This window comes from Neofelis nebulosa, chromosome 2, assembly GCF_028018385.1.
Source record: "Neofelis nebulosa isolate mNeoNeb1 chromosome 2, mNeoNeb1.pri, whole genome shotgun sequence".
NCBI lineage: Eukaryota > Metazoa > Chordata > Mammalia > Carnivora > Felidae > Neofelis > Neofelis nebulosa.
The window spans coordinates 133,660,038-133,680,086 of record NC_080783.1 but is presented as its reverse complement, the minus strand read 5'-3'; the positions used below and the strand labels follow the sequence as shown (position 1 = coordinate 133,680,086).

General features: G+C 34.3%; 1 protein-coding gene across 4 annotated transcripts in view; it reads left to right on the top strand.

Moving 5' to 3' along the window:
• RNPC3 (RNA binding region (RNP1, RRM) containing 3) overlaps positions 1 to 17,705 on the top strand; it is a 33,366-nt gene extending 15,661 nt beyond the window's left edge. The window contains exons 9-17 of one of the 4 annotated variants that reach the window (XR_009257902.1): positions 410 to 561; positions 3,764 to 3,925; positions 5,215 to 5,309; positions 5,398 to 5,456; positions 7,833 to 7,965; positions 8,882 to 8,953; positions 9,979 to 10,022; positions 10,695 to 10,773; positions 11,557 to 17,705. Coding sequence is in view for 3 of the 4 variants with exons in the window: in XM_058716367.1 (XP_058572350.1) it covers positions 410 to 561; positions 3,764 to 3,925; positions 5,215 to 5,309; positions 5,398 to 5,456; positions 7,833 to 7,965; positions 8,882 to 8,941 (661 nt within the window). In the remaining variant the exon portion in view is untranslated. Of the gene's footprint in view, positions 1 to 409; positions 562 to 3,763; positions 3,926 to 5,214; positions 5,310 to 5,397; positions 5,457 to 7,832; positions 7,966 to 8,881; positions 8,954 to 9,978; positions 10,027 to 10,694; positions 10,774 to 11,556 lie in introns of those variants that run through there. The other 3 variants (XM_058716367.1, XM_058716366.1, XM_058716368.1) reach the window with 3 other exon arrangements.
• Positions 17,706 to 20,049: the final 2,344 nt, after the last annotated feature.

The window sequence follows — 20,049 nt, the reverse complement described above, 5'->3', positions numbered from 1 at the left end:
CAAGTGCTCATTAGCCACATGTTTGGCTAGTGGAAATTCTGTTGGACAGTACAGCTTTATTGTACAGCATATAGAATACAGTACATAAAAATGCGTATATTAAACATAGAATGAACTTCTTTGTGTATTGGTAAATATCCTCAAGTTTGGAATCAGTAGTCCCCAAGTACTGTCTCTATCATCTAATGAGTGATATCCCTTAATGTCAATCTCCTTGTCTAACTAGGAATTTAATAATACTCATATTAGAAAATTTGTTAGGATTTATTGAAGTATTAAGTGGAAGTTACTTTGTGTAATGCTTATAGTATTATGAGCACTTTATCATTGTTATGGTAAATATGAAATGAAGTTTTACTCAGGATTTTATCTGCAATTACAAAGTAATGCTGTCACTGTTTATAAACAGCAGTTTACATCCAGTGTTGTTACCTTCGGATGTATTTGACCAACCACAACCTGTAGGTAATAAGAAAATTGAATTTCATATATCTACTGACATGCCATCTGCATTTAAGAAAGATCTAGGAAAAGAACAAAATTGTGAAGAACAAAATTATGGTAAGTATATTCTAGTTCTTTAATATGCTATGTAAAAATTCTTAATCTGCTTTTTGTGTTAGAATTAAATATTTGAAATATGCAGACTTCCTTAATATCATGAAATACTATCCATTTTGAACTTTTTCCTGTAATCAAAATTAGTCCTTAATGATGAGACCATCACTGTTGCCTTTTGCTAGTAATGAACTATGGGGTGAAATTTAGTCTGGTTTTTGCTGATGTTTACACTAAAAATACAATGGAAAAGTTTCTTCTGTTGACTTATGTTTTCACTGTTAGATGTGATGTTGTATTATTGATTAGGAAACAAGCTATGTGACTATTGTGTCTGTTGTAGATTTCATGTAAATATTTTTTTTTTTATCCAAAAGACATGGAAGATTGTTTACTAAGATGGTGTTAAGTTTAAAGATTATTAACATTACAGATACTTTTTCTGCTTACTTTAGGCATTAATTTGATATTATAATGACATTCCTTTTTTTTTAATCTTGTTTTTTAATTTTGGAAATAATACGAGCTTATAGAAAATAAACATATAAAGTAACATTTTAAGAGTTAACACCTCAAACCCCACTGTTTGAGGTGGGGTATATAAAATATATACCTTATTTTGTTTTATGGTTGCATAATACTACATAGTCTAGTTGCATTAATCTTTATTTTTATTTTTTTTTAATGTTTGTATATTTTTGAGACAGGGAGAGAGAGAGAGCATGAGTGAGGGAGGGGCAGAGAGAGAGACACACAGAATCCGAAGCAGGCTCCAGGCTCTGAGCTGTCAGCACAGAGCCTGATGCAGGGCTTGAGCCCACGAACTGTGAGATCATGACCTGAGCCAAAGTTGGATGCTCAACTGACCGAGCCACCCAAGTGTCCTTCATCAATCTTTATTTAACCATGCTCTGTTGGTAGAAGTTGAGGTTGTTTATGTTTACTATTTGAGAAACCACTGGAACATAAATTTTTGCACATGTGTTTTTGAGCACTTATGTGAATATATGATCAGAGTTCCAATAACTGTTAGAAAGTGAGTGGAAAAACTGCTTTTAAGTCCTTTCTCATTGTTAGTGAGAAGGCATTTCCTTTTTTTTCTTCTTTTTTTTTTTTTTTTTTAAGAGAATGGTATGATGCTTCCATCTGTACTCTTGTCCTGGCCCTGCTGGCATTAGGGTTGGGCTTGTGTCAGCCATCTGACCATAATCTCCACCAGAGAGGCAGCATGTGCAGTACCCTGGCCCCAGAGCACAGTTCCCATCACAGAAGAGGAGATAATAAATATTGTGAGAAACAACCAAGATGATCCAAGTAAACTGCTTGGCCTGGTCTAAATGTCTAAATATTAGCTATTGTTGTTTAATAAATGAACAGTAGGTAGAGCACAGATAGCTCCTTTTTTGCTTATATATATATATATATATGTGTGTGTGTGTGTGTGTGTGTATGTATATATATACATACATATATATATATATATATATATATATGTATGTATATATATATATATATATATATATGTTTGTTTAGAGAGAGAGAGAGAGTGAGCCCAACCAGGGGAGGGACACAGAAAGAGAGGGAGAAAGAGAATCCCAACCAGGTTCTTATGCCATCAGCGTAGAGCCCGATTCAAGACTCAAACCCACAAACTGAGATCATGATCTGAACCAAGATCAAGAGCCCAATGCTTAACTGACTGAGCCACCCAGACACCCCTGTATTTTTCTTTTTGTATATTTTTCTTTCTTGTTTCATGTTAGTCACCCTTACATGCAATATTTTTAGTTTTTAAGTTTAATTTTCTCAAAGGTTTAGACCTGTATGAGAGGGTAATAGTCTTCCCATTCTACATCAGTGCAAGTAGTAATGTTGAAGTACTAGTAGAAGCAGTCTTAAAGTTTTTTTTTTTCTTATTGATGCTTTCAGGCCACAGGAGATCTGTTTGTACAACAATTTTTCAACATTACGTACAAACTTTTATAATTCTAAATATGGCATATTCTTTGCACTATTTACATAGCTTTTTAGTTTTTTGGTAGTATGACTAGAATTTTTCTAGTGAACGTTTAACCCTAACCCTATCCTTCCCATACCAGTTTAATTTTTGCTGAAGGTAAAATTCATGTTTTGTAAATGAAATCTTTAATGTTCCTATATAAAATTTAAAATTTGCCATGTTGGGGCACCTGGATAGGTCAGTTTGTTAAGTGTTAGACTTCCAACAGTTCAGGTCATGACCTTGCAGTTTGTGAGTTCAAGCCCCACATTGGGCTTTGTGCTGATAGCTTAGAGCCTGGAGCCTGCTTCAGATTTCGTGTCTCCCTCTCTCTCTGCCCCTCCCTGCTTGTTTGTTCTTTCTCTCTCAAAAATAAATAAACATTCAAAAAATTTTTAAAAATTGCAGTGTTTTTTAATTTTCCTAGTCAGTAATCTCTTAAGTATGAGTACTTGTTTTTCTGTACTTCTTGCAGGATTCAAGAGTAGGATTGACTTTTTTTTTTGGTGGGAGAGTGGGGAGAGGTTTAATGAAGTTTTTTTGGTAACTTCGAATGAAAGTGTCTTATGATTACATCAAATGTTCTGATCTTAATCTTTTAATAATCTTTGATGGTTGTTTTCTAATATTCTGATGTAGCATTATGAAGTCATCAAATGCATTGTATAATCTTGAATGACCACATGCCATTACAGAATGCCTTTGATAGTTATGTAATTTATTTAATGAATTGCAGATTTCTTTCATGTAATTATTCATAGTTCAGAGTGGGTAGGTTAAACAAAATACTGTTGACACCCCCTCCCCTCCAACACACGTTTCTGCTTATCTTGCTCACCACATTTAATCAGCTATCCCCTCTGGCACCTCAAACTAAATTCCTTGAAAATAAATTCATTTTCTTTCCACTTTGCAGGCCCTTACAGGTAGCAACACAAAGCAACCATTTGACTGTTTAGCTTTTGTCTGTGTCTGTTTCATGTTACAGTGACAGAGTTTAATAGCCATGATAAAAACCATATGGTCTGCAAAGCCTAAAATATTTGCTATTTGAACATTTACAGAAAAAGTTTGCCTACAGAAAAGTTCTAAAGCATTGAGAAAAACACTACAGAGTTTTAGTGCCAGAAGATACCTTAAAATGGAAAACAAAACCTGTTTGAAGGGAGGGAATTTTTAATTGCTGTTGTTAACGTTAACTTTTAGATTTACCTGCTACTGAGGGTGATGCACCCAATGTAGGATTTGGAAAAATCTTCCCCAAACCTAATTTGAACATCACAGAGGAGATTAAAGAAGACTGTGATGAAATGCCATCAGAGTGTATTTCTAGAAGGGAGTTGGAAAAAGGCAGAATTTCTAGAGAAGGTAATTTTGTGAAATAAACCAGTGCTCATTCCATTTCTTTGATGCTTCAGAAACAAAACTTTTCATGTTCTTTACCATATTTAAGGCATATCCTTCAAAACATCTTTCCAGTTAATGTTTTTAATCACTTTTTTTGATTTTTAATACCCATATTCGGTAGGGAGGAAAGTGTCTCTCAATACAGTGTTTTCAGTCTATATATAATTGGAAGAAATTTTTGTTTTCATTCCTAAAACTTTCATATGACATTTAAAAAAATCAAGTGGCCCATAATTTGTAGTTCTATATTCCAAATACAGTAGATATATCATCACAATATTGTGTCTGAGATGCATGCAAAGCAGTTGTTTGTTTTAAAAAAAAAGTTTCAATTTTGTAGTGATTAATGGATTAATGTGTTTATGGATTTTATTTCCTAACATGATAGTTTTTTATTTCTAAAGAATTTTTCCTGTTTTACTATATTTTAGGAAATTAGGGGTTTTAATTGACGTGTAGCATGTTAATAATTTTTTCCATAATAATGGGAAATAACCCTCCAACTAGCATTTTTGCATAGAATGTCAGTTGTTAGGAACTGATAATTGACACTTAATAGGAGTAACTGTATAGGGATTCAGAAGCCACAATGTGTATGAAATACTTGATTATCAGGTTTGACTAAATTAATACTTACATTTGACTGTGTTTGTGCCTGGTGGTTTGGGAAATTGACTTTAAGCAAAACAGTGACACAAATGGTTGATAACATTAAATTGCTTCAGTCTTTTTAATAAAGTAACATCATAAAGGAGCCTCAATAATATTTTATTGGATAAGTTTTGGTTATTCTAGATGCCTGAAGTTCTTTTTTTTTTTTTTTTTTTTTTTTAATGTTGATTTATTTTTGAGAGACAGAGAGAGATAGAGCATAAGTGGGGGGAGGGGCAGAGAGGAAGACCCAGAATCTGAAGTAGGCTCCAGGCTCAAAGCTGTCAGCACAGAGCCCCACGTGGGGCTCGAACTCACAAACTGTGAGATCATGACCTGAGCCAAAGTCAGATGCTTAACTGACTGAGCCACCCAGTGCCCCTAGATGCCTGAAGTTCTTAAATTTATTTTCATATTATCAACTCACATTTTTAGTGGGTATTTTTGTTAATAATACTGCTATTAATGGCTATAGTTTTGACAATTTCATATGCTTTTTTCATCTATTTAACATTTGTATTTGTTATTATGGTTTTTCTTTGAAAAAAATTAATGAAAAAATACTAATTTTATATTGTTTTGTTTTCCTTTTAAATAAGAAATGGAAACACTTTCAGTTTTCAGAAGTTATGAACCTGGTGAACCAAACTGTAGAATTTACGTAAAGAATTTAGCTAAACATGTTCAAGAAAAGGTAAGTTGAAATTTATAAATTGGCTTTTTATTTTACCTTTTTTTTCCCCTGAACCTTCTTATTTGTCTTTTTCTTATTAAAATTCTAGGACCTTAAGTTTATTTTTGGGAGATACGTTGACTTTTCTTCAGAAACACAACGGATAATGTAAGTGGAAGCATATTCTTAAATTTTTTTATTTTATCTGTTACAAATTAACCCCTTTTTATCCCAGCATTTTCCCTGTTGCATAAGTTTTAGATATCTAAAGCTGTAGTCAGCAAACTTCTTTGTAAATGGGCAGGTAGCAGACATTTTCTATTTTTAATTTATTACAGGTCATAAAGCGTCTGTTGGAGCTACTCAGTTCTACTTTTGTAGTATGAAAGCAGGCATAAACAATACATAAACTATTACTTATGGCTGAGTTCCAATAAAACTTTATTTATCCAAGTAGCATAAATTCCAGTGTTAATCCCCAGTTGTAAAGCAGTGGTTCTCAAACTTTACCCTGAGTAAAAATCACCTGGAGAGCTTGGTAAAAACAGTTTCTTCAGTCCATCGGGGTTGAGGTAAGACCCATGAATTTGTACTTCTAAAAAGCTCATGGATGATGCCAAAGCTGCTGGTTCAAAGACTACACTTTGGAAACTACTGCTTTAATAACTCATGCAGGAATATATAGCAGTCAGGCCTAATTTTCAGATTCTTAACATTGGTAGTAACTTCCCTTCTTTTAATTAGTCTGCATTAAGCAAGTCTCCCACTTTTGGTGAGAGCAAAAGAAATGGATGTGATTTGTAAATGAGTTAAAAGCTAATGTTTAGAGTTAGAATATCATTCTTTAAAATGCCATCATTAGTGAACTCAAGTATTTAAGACCCTCAACCATATAAATTAGAAGTAGGGAAAAGTAGAAAAGGCAAAGAGAGAGACTTGAGTAGAGGTAAAAGAGTGGAGATAAAAGAGTAACTGGAACTAGTTAGTCTTGTTTTAATCTTTTAAAGTCTGTCTGGCTTGTTTATACTTGTCAGTGGCAAATATCTCTTATACTATACCAATAGTTTCTGTTGCTAGGCATGCAAAATACTGGTTCTTTTTCTTGTTTCTACTTTTGAATCATTATAAGAAACAGAAGAATATATGTATGAAATGTTTAGTGTACATAAATACATATGTGTGTGTGTGTCTATCCATTTCCTCTGTTTTTTTGTGTTGCTGCATTTAGAATTTGAGGGGAAAGATAATTCTATATGGAGAAAGCTGTATACGTCAAAATGATCAATTAATTGTTTTCCATGGGACTAGTCATGTGAATTAAAAAAAAATTACTGCATTTTTAAAATGCTTTGTATGGACTGTCACAGTTGTAGGCAGTACTTTAGTTGTAAATTACAGTTTGGTTTTTCCGATTTTCTAATATAGTTTTCCAAAAAATGTTGAAAAATGAATATGCTATAAAATAATAGAATACTACACTTAGAATAAAAAAAATCTGATTTCTGTTTCACTCTATCTGTATGACCTTGAAGAAGTCACTCATTCTCTGTAGGCGTCACTTGTAAAAATGATTTTGACTAGATAATAAAGTCCGTTTCTACTTTGAAATTCTATGTTACTTTTCTGTGGTACCTCTCAGCCTTTCTGTTCTTGGTTATGTAGTTGTTTTTTGTCACTTGGGTAGATAGTATTGAGTTGGCTGTATGAAATTTTTTAAAAATAGAGCTACAAAATAAAAATTTAAATTTGTTTTCATAGTTTCTAGCAATATAATTTTTAAACTATGTAAATACAGCATGGCAGAGTATCTCTTTGACAAGCACACGTTGGGAAACAGTGATAATGAGAGCTAAGCCTTAGGCTGTCTTCCCATCGCCACATGGGTGACTTCCCTGGTCACCGAGGCAGTGCATGTATGTTGGGGTGACATTTTCCCTTTTCTATAAGTTGTACCAAAACATCTACTTAACTTCCTTCATTTGTAACATTCCTTCAAACAAAGTAATTTGGTACACCCCAAAAAATAAATAAAAATAAACTACCTAAATACATTTAACATAGCTTTAAAAAGCTAGATATAAGCACATTATCGGGGCGCCTGGGTGGCGCAGTCGGTTAAGCGTCCGACTTCAGCCAGGTCACGATCTCACGGTCTGTGAGTTCGAGCCCCGCGTCAGGCTCTGGGCTGATGGCTCAGAGCCTGGAGCCTGTTTCCGATTCTGTGTCTCCCTCTCTCTCTGTCCCTCCCCCGTTCATGCTCTGTCTCTCTCTGTCCCCAAAAATAAAATAAACGTTGAAAAAAAAAAAAAAAATTAAAAAAAAAAAAATAAGCACATTATCAAACTTATATTACGTAGAATCAATTTTAGAACAGAATACAAAACATAATTTTAAGAAGTCTCGAGTAATGTTCTAATCAGACACTGTAGTAATTTATACTCTGAAATAGAAAAAATTTTAGTTGTTTGACACATTTCTATTCCCCTCATCAAAATTGTTTGACATTCTTTAAATCAAAACCTCTTTTTCTTCCTTGACTTCTAGGTTTGATATACGTTTGATGAAAGAAGGTCGCATGAAAGGACAAGCTTTCATTGGACTTCCAAATGAAAAAGCAGCAGCAAAAGCCTTAAAGGAAGCTAATGGATATGTTCTTTTTGGAAAACCTATGGTGGTTGTATCCTTTAAACAGTCTGTTCCAAAGACAATGTGTCTTTTAAGCAGAAGGGTATACTTCCAACTAATTTTTATGTTATTGTTAAGAAGTCTCAACACTTGGCATTCTAGCTCCAGATGCTCAGTTACAAACATACTTAGCTGGATCAGGTGGTTGTTTAGATTTTTATTGGAGAATAGAGGAACCTCAGCAGCATGGGGTTATTAAAATTTAGCCATGTTTAAACATTTCATTTCTACAGCTCAGTAGTACATTTTTATGCTAAGCCTAAAAGACTATAGTATTCACAAATCCACTAGGAGTCATTAAAAAAAGATATGATTCACTGCAGTTTTACTGTTTTATTTTGTAATTCATATTTCTATTTGAAAATTTACCAAAATATATTATTGATTAAACATTCTGCTTTTAGTAGTTAATGCAGTTTGCAAGATGGAAATCAGAGGGATATATGTAGTGAAGGTCCAGGTGTAAAAAAAATGACTATAAAGAAAAGGTAAATTTTTTACTTTTGCAAATCATGGGGAGCAAGTAGGCACTCAAAAAAATATTTGACAAATGTCTGAGAGTAGGAAGACAAGTATAAGAGATACATTTTAAAAACTGTACTTCTTGAGCGCCTGGGTGGCTCAGTCGGTTGAACATCCAACTTCGGCTCAGATCGTGATCTCAAGGTTCATGGGTTTAAGCCCCACATCAGGCTCTGCGCTGACAGCTCAGAGCCTGGAGCCTGCTTCGGATTCTGTGTCTCCTATCTCTGCTCCTCCCCTGCTCACGCTCTGCCTCTCTCAAAAATAAATAAACATTAAAAAAATTTAAAAACTGTACTTCTACCCTATATTAGAATGTTCTTAATAATTATTTAGAGAGGATTACTGTCATGTTTGTGAAGGAAACCTTAATTTTTAAATATTAGCAATTTGCTCGATCTGCTAGACCAAAACAAGATTCTAAAGAAGGAAAAAGAAAGTGTTAAAAATTAATAAAGGTAAGTGTGGATATAACATAATAAAAGAACAAACTGTCTTGAGATAAAATTAAGGAAAGATAAAAGCCTGATAGTGATAAATTCAGGTATCTCCTAAGGTTTTTAAAGGATGTGAATCAATTGATCGATCCACCCATGTCTCTATCTCTCTGTGTCACTGTGCAGTTAATTCTCAGTGAATTTCAAAATTATAACTACCTTATGAATAAAGCCCATATGTATGTAAAAATTTAGTTTGGAGAATGAATTTATGAGAGGAATGAGTCTTTGTCTTAAATCTTTTTCTAGCTAGAGGAAAGCAATGCTTCTTAAACTTTAATATGTATTATGGTATTCTGAAGGTCTGATAAAACAGTTTGCTAGGCTTCCCCTCACCCTCACCCATTTTCTAACTCAGTAGGTCTGGAGTAGGGGTCTTGGGTAGTCAGTCATCCCAGTTTTCCTGTGCTGAGACTGGGAAAGTGTCTACCAAGCCAAGACAAATTGGTCACTCTTAATGGGCCTAAGAATTTGCATTACTAATTATATATGTCACAGAACTATTTACATATTTTTTGAGGCATGAAATTTTTTGCCTTTCCAATAAGTAATTTTAATGCGTACTTAAAAATTTAATGATTAGAAGTGGTAGAATTAACCATTTTAAGCTTCAAAGTTTGTGTTACATTGTTTGATTTTAGGAAATCAAATGAGTAGAAATACATTCATTTTGTTTTATTTTAAATCTTCCTGCCTTTATAAACTGGAGGAACATGAAATAACTTGGTCAACTTCACTGGTGTTAAGCTGAAAAAAATATAATTAGGGAAAATTTTGCAAAATGTTTATTCCTTTTGTGAAATGCCATGATAATTTGAATTTTGTGAAGTATATATCCTGATGTAGTCAGAATTCTTACAAATACCTTAATGGACCAGTTAAAAATAAACAATTTTCAGTGTGTGTTTAAAAAAGTAATTTATTTGTAAATATAATGTGAAAACTGAGAAAAAAAAATTAAACTGAATTCTGCTGTTCTTCTTTAGAAGCATTCCTGCGTAAATACTGCTGTAATACTGTCATACAAAGTGTATCCTTTCTTGTTGTATCCTTTTTGGGGCAGTGTTTTTTGTTCTTCCTAGAAATGTTTTGTCACTTTCCAACTCATGGATTCAGAATAAGCAATAGTTTTTTATAATTTTATTCAAATGAGTTATTTTTAAAATTATCAACATTGATTGGACAAATCATTTATGTGGTTTTTTTTGTTGTTTTTTGGGGAGTTTTTTTGTTTTTTGTTTTGTTTTGTTTTTTTTGTTGTTGTTTTTGTTTTTTTGGTTTTTTTGCTTTGTTGCTGAATTTTCTATGCCATTCTTGAGGTTATGTAATTTTTCCAGGGAAAGTTAGTGAATCAGGTCAACGTATTTACTTGGAGAATGTATGCATTTGCTTTAACACAGAAATTAGTCTTGTTTCTTATATTTATGTATTTCCTAAACCTAATTCAGTAACATGCCTTCTGTTTTGTGATGTATCTGGTTTAGGTATTCTATGTAATGTGTTGTAAATTTTGTTTGGGGAAAGGATTTTTTTCATTTAAAAAAGTACACATAATGAAAATTAAAATAACTGGATTTCCTTGTCAGTTCCAAATAAGAGGAGCAGACCTCACATCTGAGGTTTTAATATTGATATGTCTTTTGAGATAGATAGCAAGCAGAAGTATCTTTTTTCCTCTTTCTTTTTCTAAACAAAACAAAAGGAATAAGAAAAGAGGAACAGAGAGGAGAAGACATAATGTTGACTCAGGGTAGCACATTAATTGAAAAGAAACAATACTGGTAGGTATACATAATAACAGTGGTTTCCAGACTAGTTGATGACCGGTATTACCCAAAAACAGTGGTTTTTAATCCTGGCCACATTTTGGAATCACCTGAGAAACTTTTCAAAAATACTGATAAAGAAAAAAGAAAACAACCCTGAAAAATAACACTATTGCTTAGGTTTCTCTCCATTTTGATTTAATTGGTCTGGCGTACAACATAGATACTGGAATTTTTCAACCCTCCTAATGTGTGACCAAGGTTGAGAACCACTGAGGAAGGATTTTTACATATAAAGGTTCCTGGGCTTTCTCCTAAAACTAATAAATCAGAATTTCTGTGAATGAGACCAACAATCTAATTCGAAAAGGTTCCTTCAGTAGTTACAAGGGCTGACCAGTTTAGATACTACTTAGATTAGAATGGTTAGATGCCTAGCCATCCAACCTTCTACAAGTAGGAAAATCAAGAATTAGAGCTTCTACATTTCTTGCAAATCCTGCTATTTACTAGTACTATGAAAATAATTCAAAATTCTGTTAATAAATTATCACTCTAAGAGTATGAAAATTTGCTGATGTTGAAACTGCTATTTTTTAATAGAGACAGTTAAAATGTTTTATTTTCTAATGTTATAAATCCGTTTCCATATAAGCTGTTTATGTTGACAATCAAAAATTTGTAGTACTGACATGATTCACTAATTTTCTAAATATAAATGTTTTAGCTTTTAGTTATTTTAAAACAATTGAAATGTTTTATAATCATTATTTTTAATGAATTCTTATGGTGTTTTAGGTTCCTTTTGCTTCCATGTCTTCCAACTGCTTTCCAACTTTGAGGAGAAGAAATTGACACCTGGACTATGGAACTGTGCGTAACAGCTTTTAAAGTATATTTAAAAATTAAATCTATATGCATTTAAATCTGTTTATTGGGGATATATTACATGTATTTTAATCATCTTCCTCATATATAATAAATTATTTTCTTTCCAATAAATAATGTTCTTAATTTTTCTTTATGTTTAATACATTTGGAAAGTGTAATTTGATAATTACATAAAAAATTTTTCAGGTAAAAAAAAATTTTTTTTCAGGTAATTTTACAATACTAAATAGAAATTTTCTTTTATGATTACGGATACAGCTTTTTTTTCATTCTTACCTGGATACCACTGCACTCACATACTTTTTTTTTTTTTTTATACTAATGTTACTTCTTATTTCTTGTAATTATTTTAGGAGTGGTTTGTTTGGCTATGAGTTTTGCTGTTTTTTGTTGTTGCTTGTTTTGTTTTAGTAGTGGGAGATTTTTCCCACTTCAGGGGATTTGTATTCTTGTTCTTAATTGTCTTTTATTTTGGTGCCCCCAAACCTTAAAGGTGTAAATGTTTCCCATACAAAAGTATCCTGTTGTCTTAGTGAAATTAGTTTCAGCTATGTGTTAATATAAAACTTTGATATATTTAATTTGTTTATTAAAAGTGTCCTGTGAATATGTAATAGTAGCTTCATCTTAGAATCACTGCCCAAAGACTTGGGTCTTTGTTAGAATGCTGTTGTGAACCACAGTTTATTCCTCATAGCATCGTGAAATAAAGAAAATAGAAATTTTAAAGGTAAGCATTAGAAGTATGGTGAAGTGAATCCGGGAACATGCTCGTGTTTAGATGTCAAATATGTAAAGAAGACTAAGGAATAGGCAGAAGACAAATGAAGAAGGTATCTCAAGTAGGAAGGGGTGGTCAACTACATCAGATCTGTTCTTAACACACCTCTCTCCTGACAAACTGATTTGATGGATGGAAGAAATGAGAGAAGGTATTAGAATAGTAGAGAGGAATTTTAATATAGTGAGAAATGAAGATGACTGTTAGAAGAGTCTTGCTCTCAAGGGGAATAGAAAAATGTTCTCTTAATCTAGGGAGATACAGTATCAAAAAGGTTTTTGATTTTGTTTTGTTTTATAAAGATTTAGGATATAGCACGTTTGTGTGGACTAATCCAGTAGAGGAAAAAGCAAAACCAAGGATGATATAGGAGGGAAAGGGATATTGCTGGAGGTACAGATATGGTGTACAAATAGAAGAGTTAGTTTTAAAGATGGGCATGCAAACATCTCATTAATAGCAACAGAAGGGACAGATTGTGTAAGTCTAAATGGTTATAGTTTGGTAGATACATAGTAGGAGCATGTAGAAGTTGTGTTCTATTTTTTTCAGTGAAATAGGAAGGAAGTAAGATCTTGAAGAGGAAAAGAGTGTTGGATCCAGGGGCAAAAAGGAAGGTGTAAAATAGACACTTGAATGGCAGAGTGAATAGACTTAGAAGGATGGCTAGAAGGTACTTAAGTGGTGTTTTGAAGTCTGTTGTTAATTTAAGTGACACTAGTCAAATAGTTCTGTGTTCATTTCCAAGTATTCTAGAATTGGTGCTATCACTAAGTAGACAGAATTGAATTTAATTAGAATTGGAATATTCCTAGGTGAATACAGCCAAGTGGGAGAAATGAAAAAGTGTTGATACACTCAAGGGAATGAGTATAAAGAAGGGGTGTAGAAAGAGATCTGCGTAAAGAGCAAAGTGAGAAAATGAAGGTTAAGACACAATGGAGAAATGGTATGATCAATTACAGATTGCAGTATGATTAAAGATATGTTGGAGTTATATACTAGAGTAAGAAGTACAAATTTGGGAGGTTGAAATAAGAGAATAAGGTGACTGCAATTGACAATAGTAGAGAGAATACGGTAATTAGTGACTGCAAGTTCCAGGATGTGGACATGGTAGTTGAGTGAAAGCAGAGTCATGGAAAGAGATTAATTAAAGATATTGAGAAACTTGGGTATTAAAAGAAATATCTAAGTGGATTTTGAAATTATTAAGATTTATGACAGGAGCAGTGAGCTAAGAGCTAAATAAAATTATTCCTTAGAACATGTAATTGTGTTAGGTATGCAAAAAACAGTTTTTAAAAATTAATCATAAAACTTTTCTACAGTGACAGGAAGTTCAGGTTAATTTACTGAAAAGTGGTATACTGCAGTGGTTTTATAGATGTATATTCTAACATCACATCTTGTTTCTAAGGCTTAATTGCTTTATGGCCTTGGTCAAGTTATTACCTTCTCTATCAGTTTCCCTGGGCATAATCATAATACTTAGGGTTGTTGTAAAGATGTGTGATGAATATAAAATACTTAACGAGTCTGATATATGTATATCTATATTGTATTCAAATTCTCCATAAATATTAACTCTTGTAGTAGTAGTTGTGGTGGTTCTCAACTCACACCGATTCCAAAGGTGACGTAAACATTCTGAGATCTTAGACAGTCAATTTCTCCACTGTGATGACCAGAACTTCTATTGCCTCTGTTCAGCAGGAAAATTTCCTCTATTATTCAAGTTTCTTCTAGCTGATCTAAGAATTAAATTGACATGAGACATAATTCATAATTTCAAGAAATGTGCTTCTTCAAAATATAATCTTTCAGTAAAACATAAAATGTTCAGTATCAGACTCAAGCTTATCTTTAGTTTCTCTGTAACAAGGAAGCCAAAAGTAGATAAATCTATGTTCAGTAATTAATGTTTCATTATTTTATCATACTTGGAAATGATTTATTAGATATTCCTTAAATTTACCTTAACTCCTCAGTTAGCAAAACTTTTAGGTTTCAGATTACCAAAAAGATTTGGGGACAATATTTTAAAAGTTTACCTAAAACCTTTTTATCTTACCTATATCTGTCTAACTTACTTGTTCTTAACAATTATGTGTAGGTTGCCCACAAAAACAACTCTGTCTGCAGAATCTGACATTATTCTCAGTTTATATTGTTTTGGGCTGACAAGTTTTGCAGTAGAGATTACATGAACTTATTTGACTTTCAGTAAACCCAGGTGGAATAAAAGTATTATTTTAATGCTGATAACTCTAAAGACATGTCTATTTTAATTAAACTAAAACCTTCAGTTAGTTTTAATACCAAATACTTTCCCAGATCACATGAAGTTGAAATTCATTTGGATTTTCTTTTTTCTTTTTGAGAAATTTTAGGAATTCAAAATAATTATGTGCTTAATTTTCTTTAAGCAAATTAAACAGAGGTCTTTTACAAATTAATTTTAGCAATACCAACTGGAGGTAGAAACAGCCATATATCTACAATAGATACATATACTGACAAAGGCAGAAGCCTTACAGTTAGCAATATTTGAAGAGAAAAAGGGGCAAGAGAGCCCTTTTGCAGTGTACTTTTTAAAAAGAGCTGCTTTCAGGGGGTGCCCAGGTGGCTCATTTGGTTGAGCCAAATGACTCAATTTTGACTCAGGTCATGATCTCCTGATTCATGAGTTTGAGTTCCACATAGGGCTCTGTACTGACAGCTCAGAGCCTGGAGCCTGCTTCGGATTCTTTGTCTCCCTCTCTGCATCTCCCCAACTTGTGCTCTGTTTCTCTCTCTCGAAAATAAATAAGAATTTAAAAAAAAAAAAAAAGGCCTGCTTCCTTCTTTTTTTCCTTTGCCTTGGTAGTTGTGGGCTGTATTTACACTTCAGAGATACAAGATTTATGACTTTAAGGGACAGAAAAAGAATGTAAATTGTGTGTGTGTGTGTGTTTTCTAGGAGTTACAGGATAATTGCTGTTTAGAATTTACCTTTTTCTAAAATACAGGACAATTTTGCTTCAATATCCTGATCTTTATAGTATCTATAAACGTGTCAAGAGGAATAGGTGAGGTTTTGGAATTGGTAGAGACTGCGGGGGGGGGGGGGGAGGGGGTGATTTGCTTCTAGAGTTGCATTTTTGGTTTTGTAGAAATTTGGCAGGCAAACTTGTTTCTAATTCCCACAAAGAACTGAATTACAGCTAGAATATCAGGATTGATCAGCCATTTTAACTAAACTTGCCTCTTTAGATCAGGGAGATTTCAACTAAAGTGGGAATCAGAAGATTTATATCTTTGTAAAAAATTCTGTAAAAATTATTTTAACAGAAGCCTTCACAATTCAATGTTGGCTTCTGTTAGCCCCTGAATATCAGCCTCCTGCTGTTCATTTGTAGGAAGGCCAGAAGAAATTATGGGCATCTGTTTATTCTGTAGTGGGGAGGTTGTGAGTGGCTACTAATCTTCTAATTTCTTTCTAAATTTGGTGGGCTCTTCTGAAAGTGGAGGTAAAAACGGGCTTTGTAATTTTTAAGATTTACTGCTCTCCTAGGGACATGAAATTTTTTTCCCCCTGGGTGGGGTGGTTCAGGATATATCTACAAATGATATTGCATAGGAATGCCTACAGCTGGCAGAGCCTGATTACAGAGCTCTGGAAAGTAGGAGTTCTTATGAAACAGGAAAGTGAGCCGTATCACTTGCTTCAGTGCTTTTGTTAAATTCCACTTCATGGGTTTTTATTTAGCATTGACATAAGTAACCTATATACTTTGAATCTAGAGTTTAGGCTGGAGTACTTTTTGTAGGGAAAGGGAAGTTAAAATAGGCAGATGGGGCCAGATTTTAAGAAGGGGAATTTACTTTGAATGTAGACATCAGTATTTGTCTTAGGTCTAATTTCTCTTTCATTTTGTCAAGGGAATCCCTAAGGCTCGCAATTATTATACTATTAAGACAAGTAAGAGCTCTATATAAAGAAGTTTTTTTGAAACAGCCAATGTGAAGGATTTATTGTCTCACCATTGATGAGTAAGATTTTATTTTTTTATTTAAAAAAACTTATTTTTTAATGTTTATTTTTTGAGAGAGATAGAGACAGAGCATGAGCGGGTGAGGGGCAGAAAGGGCAGGAGACGTAGAATCTGAAGCAAGCTCCAGACTCCAAACTGTCGGCGCTGAGCCCAATGCAGGACTCGAACTCATGAACTGCAAAATGATGACCTGAGCCAAAGTTGGATGCATAACCGCTGAGCCACCCAGGCACCCCAAGATCTTACTAATTTTAATAGCAACTCAAACCGATAAGCCTTTTTATGGAAAGACTCCTAGGTGACTTTCTAGGCTTAGGCCATGAATGTGAGAGGCATATCTAGAGGGCATAGATGATAGATACAGTTCTCATGATCCCAAAGTTAGCTCCCAGAAATAGTCTAAGGAAGCAAAAACCTTTGTTACATAGGCAGTGTGGATGAGTTTAGTGAAAACAGTGTCTTTGATAGCACACAGAAACCTAAGATACCTCTAGTCATAGACCCACTAATCTGTGACACCAGGCAGATGCTACTGGAATGGGACTTTTCGGCAGTAATAAGCAGCAAACCACAAAAGTCCCTTATGGACTGGGACCTTTTATGACTTACCTTTCTGAGAGCTGGCTTGGCTGGACAAAGAGAGTGCTGCTTTCAACTTCGTATCTCACATCCTCACTCTCTGTGGCTACCAAGGTGCACCCCAGTAAGTACACCCTCCAGAGTGGTGGAGACCAGAGAGAATATATTCACAGATCACAAATCCAAGTTCTCAAGACATAAAGCAAGACAAAAGGAAAAACCTCATCCAGTTTTTACGTGGGAGACCCACACAGCAAAGTTTGTCAAAACATATGCCAGTCTGATGAGAATTGTGAACTCAGAAGTCTGTAATACTAGTTTGAACAGCAGACTTGTAAGGGACTTTGCTGATATTCTTAACCTGTAGTAATTCCTTTTTATAACAATGGAGCGATGATCTCTGGGAGGAAATCAGTAAAAACCAAGAGTACTCTCTACCAAATTAATTCGAATTGCTAAGCCCAAGCAACTATTTCCAAAAATATTTTCTCTCGCTCCTCTAAATTTAGAAAGAAAAAGGACTCATGCCGCTTGTTCCACCGGACCTTGCAGACAGATTGCAGGAGGTTGACATGGTAAGAAATCTTACCTTTTGCCAGCTGTCTCAGATGTGCCAGGATTTCTCAACTACAGCAATCTCAGGGTGAGCAATATTTAGCCAGTTAAAGTTTATCCTGCCAACTAGCCAACTGTTGGGGAGGAAAAAATTTCCTTCAAGATTCTTCTAACTGGTCTAAGAATTAAGCTGACATGAAACAAATTCATAGTAGGAAAAAAACAAATTTTAATTAATGGAGGCCCAATAATAACATGAAGTCTTAAATATTCAAGTTTTATGCTTCTGTACATTTTATGCAGATGTTGCTAGGTGAACTGGGGAGACCCAGGGAGATTCCAGGCCAGGGGGGCCTCAACCTAGCTGAAGGAGTTGTCAAGAGCTGTCTGTCTTGTCTTGAAAAAACTCAAGGACAGGCACACAACACAGTGGATGAGCGACATAAGCAGGAAAGTTTATTAAACTGAAAAGTATACTCTGGAGATATGAGAGCAAGTGAGCTCAAGAGAGAGCTGTGTGCCTTAGGGGTTGGGTTTCTAACTTTTACTGACAGTTGTTAACTAGGGGGTGGAATATTTATTACTTGGGGCAGGAAGCAGGCTTTTATACTTTTTCTTAATAATTTGGTCAGGGGTTTCCTGTCATGGCATCTGCCATCTTGGGCCTGTCTGGTTTGATCCAGATTCTTGTGGACTGCTACCAGGACAGGCCTCTCTCTGACGTTTCTGATAGCTGGCCATGACTTCCTTGTTGCTGGCCTCCAGGTATCCTGTTAGAACCTAACTGCTTACTCCAACACAGACATAAATCAATGAGGAATTGACAAGATAAAGACGTTTAACCAGCTGCGCCACCCAGGCACCCCTGACAAGATAAAGAAAACTTAATTTGGGAGCTTCAAATAGTGAAGGATTCTAAACAGAATTTAGGCTATGGCTGTAAATTACTAAAACTAACAAGATATGTTCACACAACCTTCATAGCTCTGAATTTCCTATCTCTGGTGATAAAAATACCTCAGGGAGAGTGCCTTTCATTTATTTCCTGCTTTCTGGAGACAATGTGGGGAGGGGGAGAGCATTCTTAATAATTAGTATGCCAAGGTGGCACATTTTGTGGACAGCCTGTCCTTGGCCTTCACACTTCTTGCCACACTTGGACGATGAGACTTCTTGGCAAGTTTAAGAACTTTGGTGTCCAGGAATTATTAACCTGTTTATGGATAATGCACAACCATCCCACCACTGTGTCTATTTCATAAATTGAGCATATGACCTGAATAGGTCCAATTAGAAGGATTTCCAGGGCTTATACAGATCTTCCTTCCTTCCTTCCTTCCTTCCTTCCTTCCTTCCTTCCTTCCTTCCTTCCTTCCTTTCCTTCCTTTCCTTCTTTCTTTTCTTTTCTTTTCTTTTCTTTCTTTTCTTTCTCTCTCTCTCTCTCTCTCTTTCCTTCCTTCCTTCCTTCCTTCCTTCCTTCCTTCCTTCCTTCCTTCCTTCCTTCCTTCCTTCCTTCCTTCCTTCCTTCCTTCCTTCCTTTCAACTGGATAGAGCTATACCTGGAGCTGCTAAGCATTATCCTGGTAATTGTGATAATTGTTTGTTATCAGTGAGTTTTTTTAAAAAATCATGGAGAAGTACTAATAATTTAAACCTATACTAAAAACCCTAACAGCTAGTCTGTCATTGAATTTTTTAGTTACTATAAACAAAGTAAACTTTAAATAAGTACTTTTTCCTTTTGCTGGAGGGATTTGGCACCCTTATGGGCTGACTATGGGTCATATATGTTACCCTTAAAGCATAAGGAGTGAAGTTTCATATAAACCACATAAAGTGAGAGTTAGAAAGGGTTTGTTCTTCAGAGGAAAAGCACAGTGCTATGAAATTAAGAAAGTAGGTACTTGACAGCCAAAATCAAATGTTTTACTACAATATACAATATATACTTTTATTTCCATGTGATTTTCCATTTATGCCTTCTACAAAGGATGGGATTAGTATGAGGGAAGTGAGACCTATAGGGTATAAAATTTAAGTAGTCAGGCACAGAATAATGCAGGTGCTCCTCATCCCAACCTAGCATGGCTCTGCCTCCTACTATAGTAACATAAATGGAATCAGCATAATCCTGATTAGGTAAATCAAAAGGCAGTAGCATTCAGGTTTCTGCTTTAGATGATTTGGAAAGTATATGCTATACAAATAAGACTCCTTTAAAATCAATATCAAGATATATCAAGGCTTTTAAAAGAAGTAAGGGAAAATAATATTTATTGAGCACCTGTACTTACAGTAATTATTTGATCTTCATCACCCTATAAGAAGAGAACATTTCCCATTGTGAGCAATGGAGGAGTTTTTTGTTTTTTTTTTTAATAAACTTTAGCTGTAAGTTAATAAGATATTTGTTTTATTTATAACTCACTAATACATATAAAACAAAGA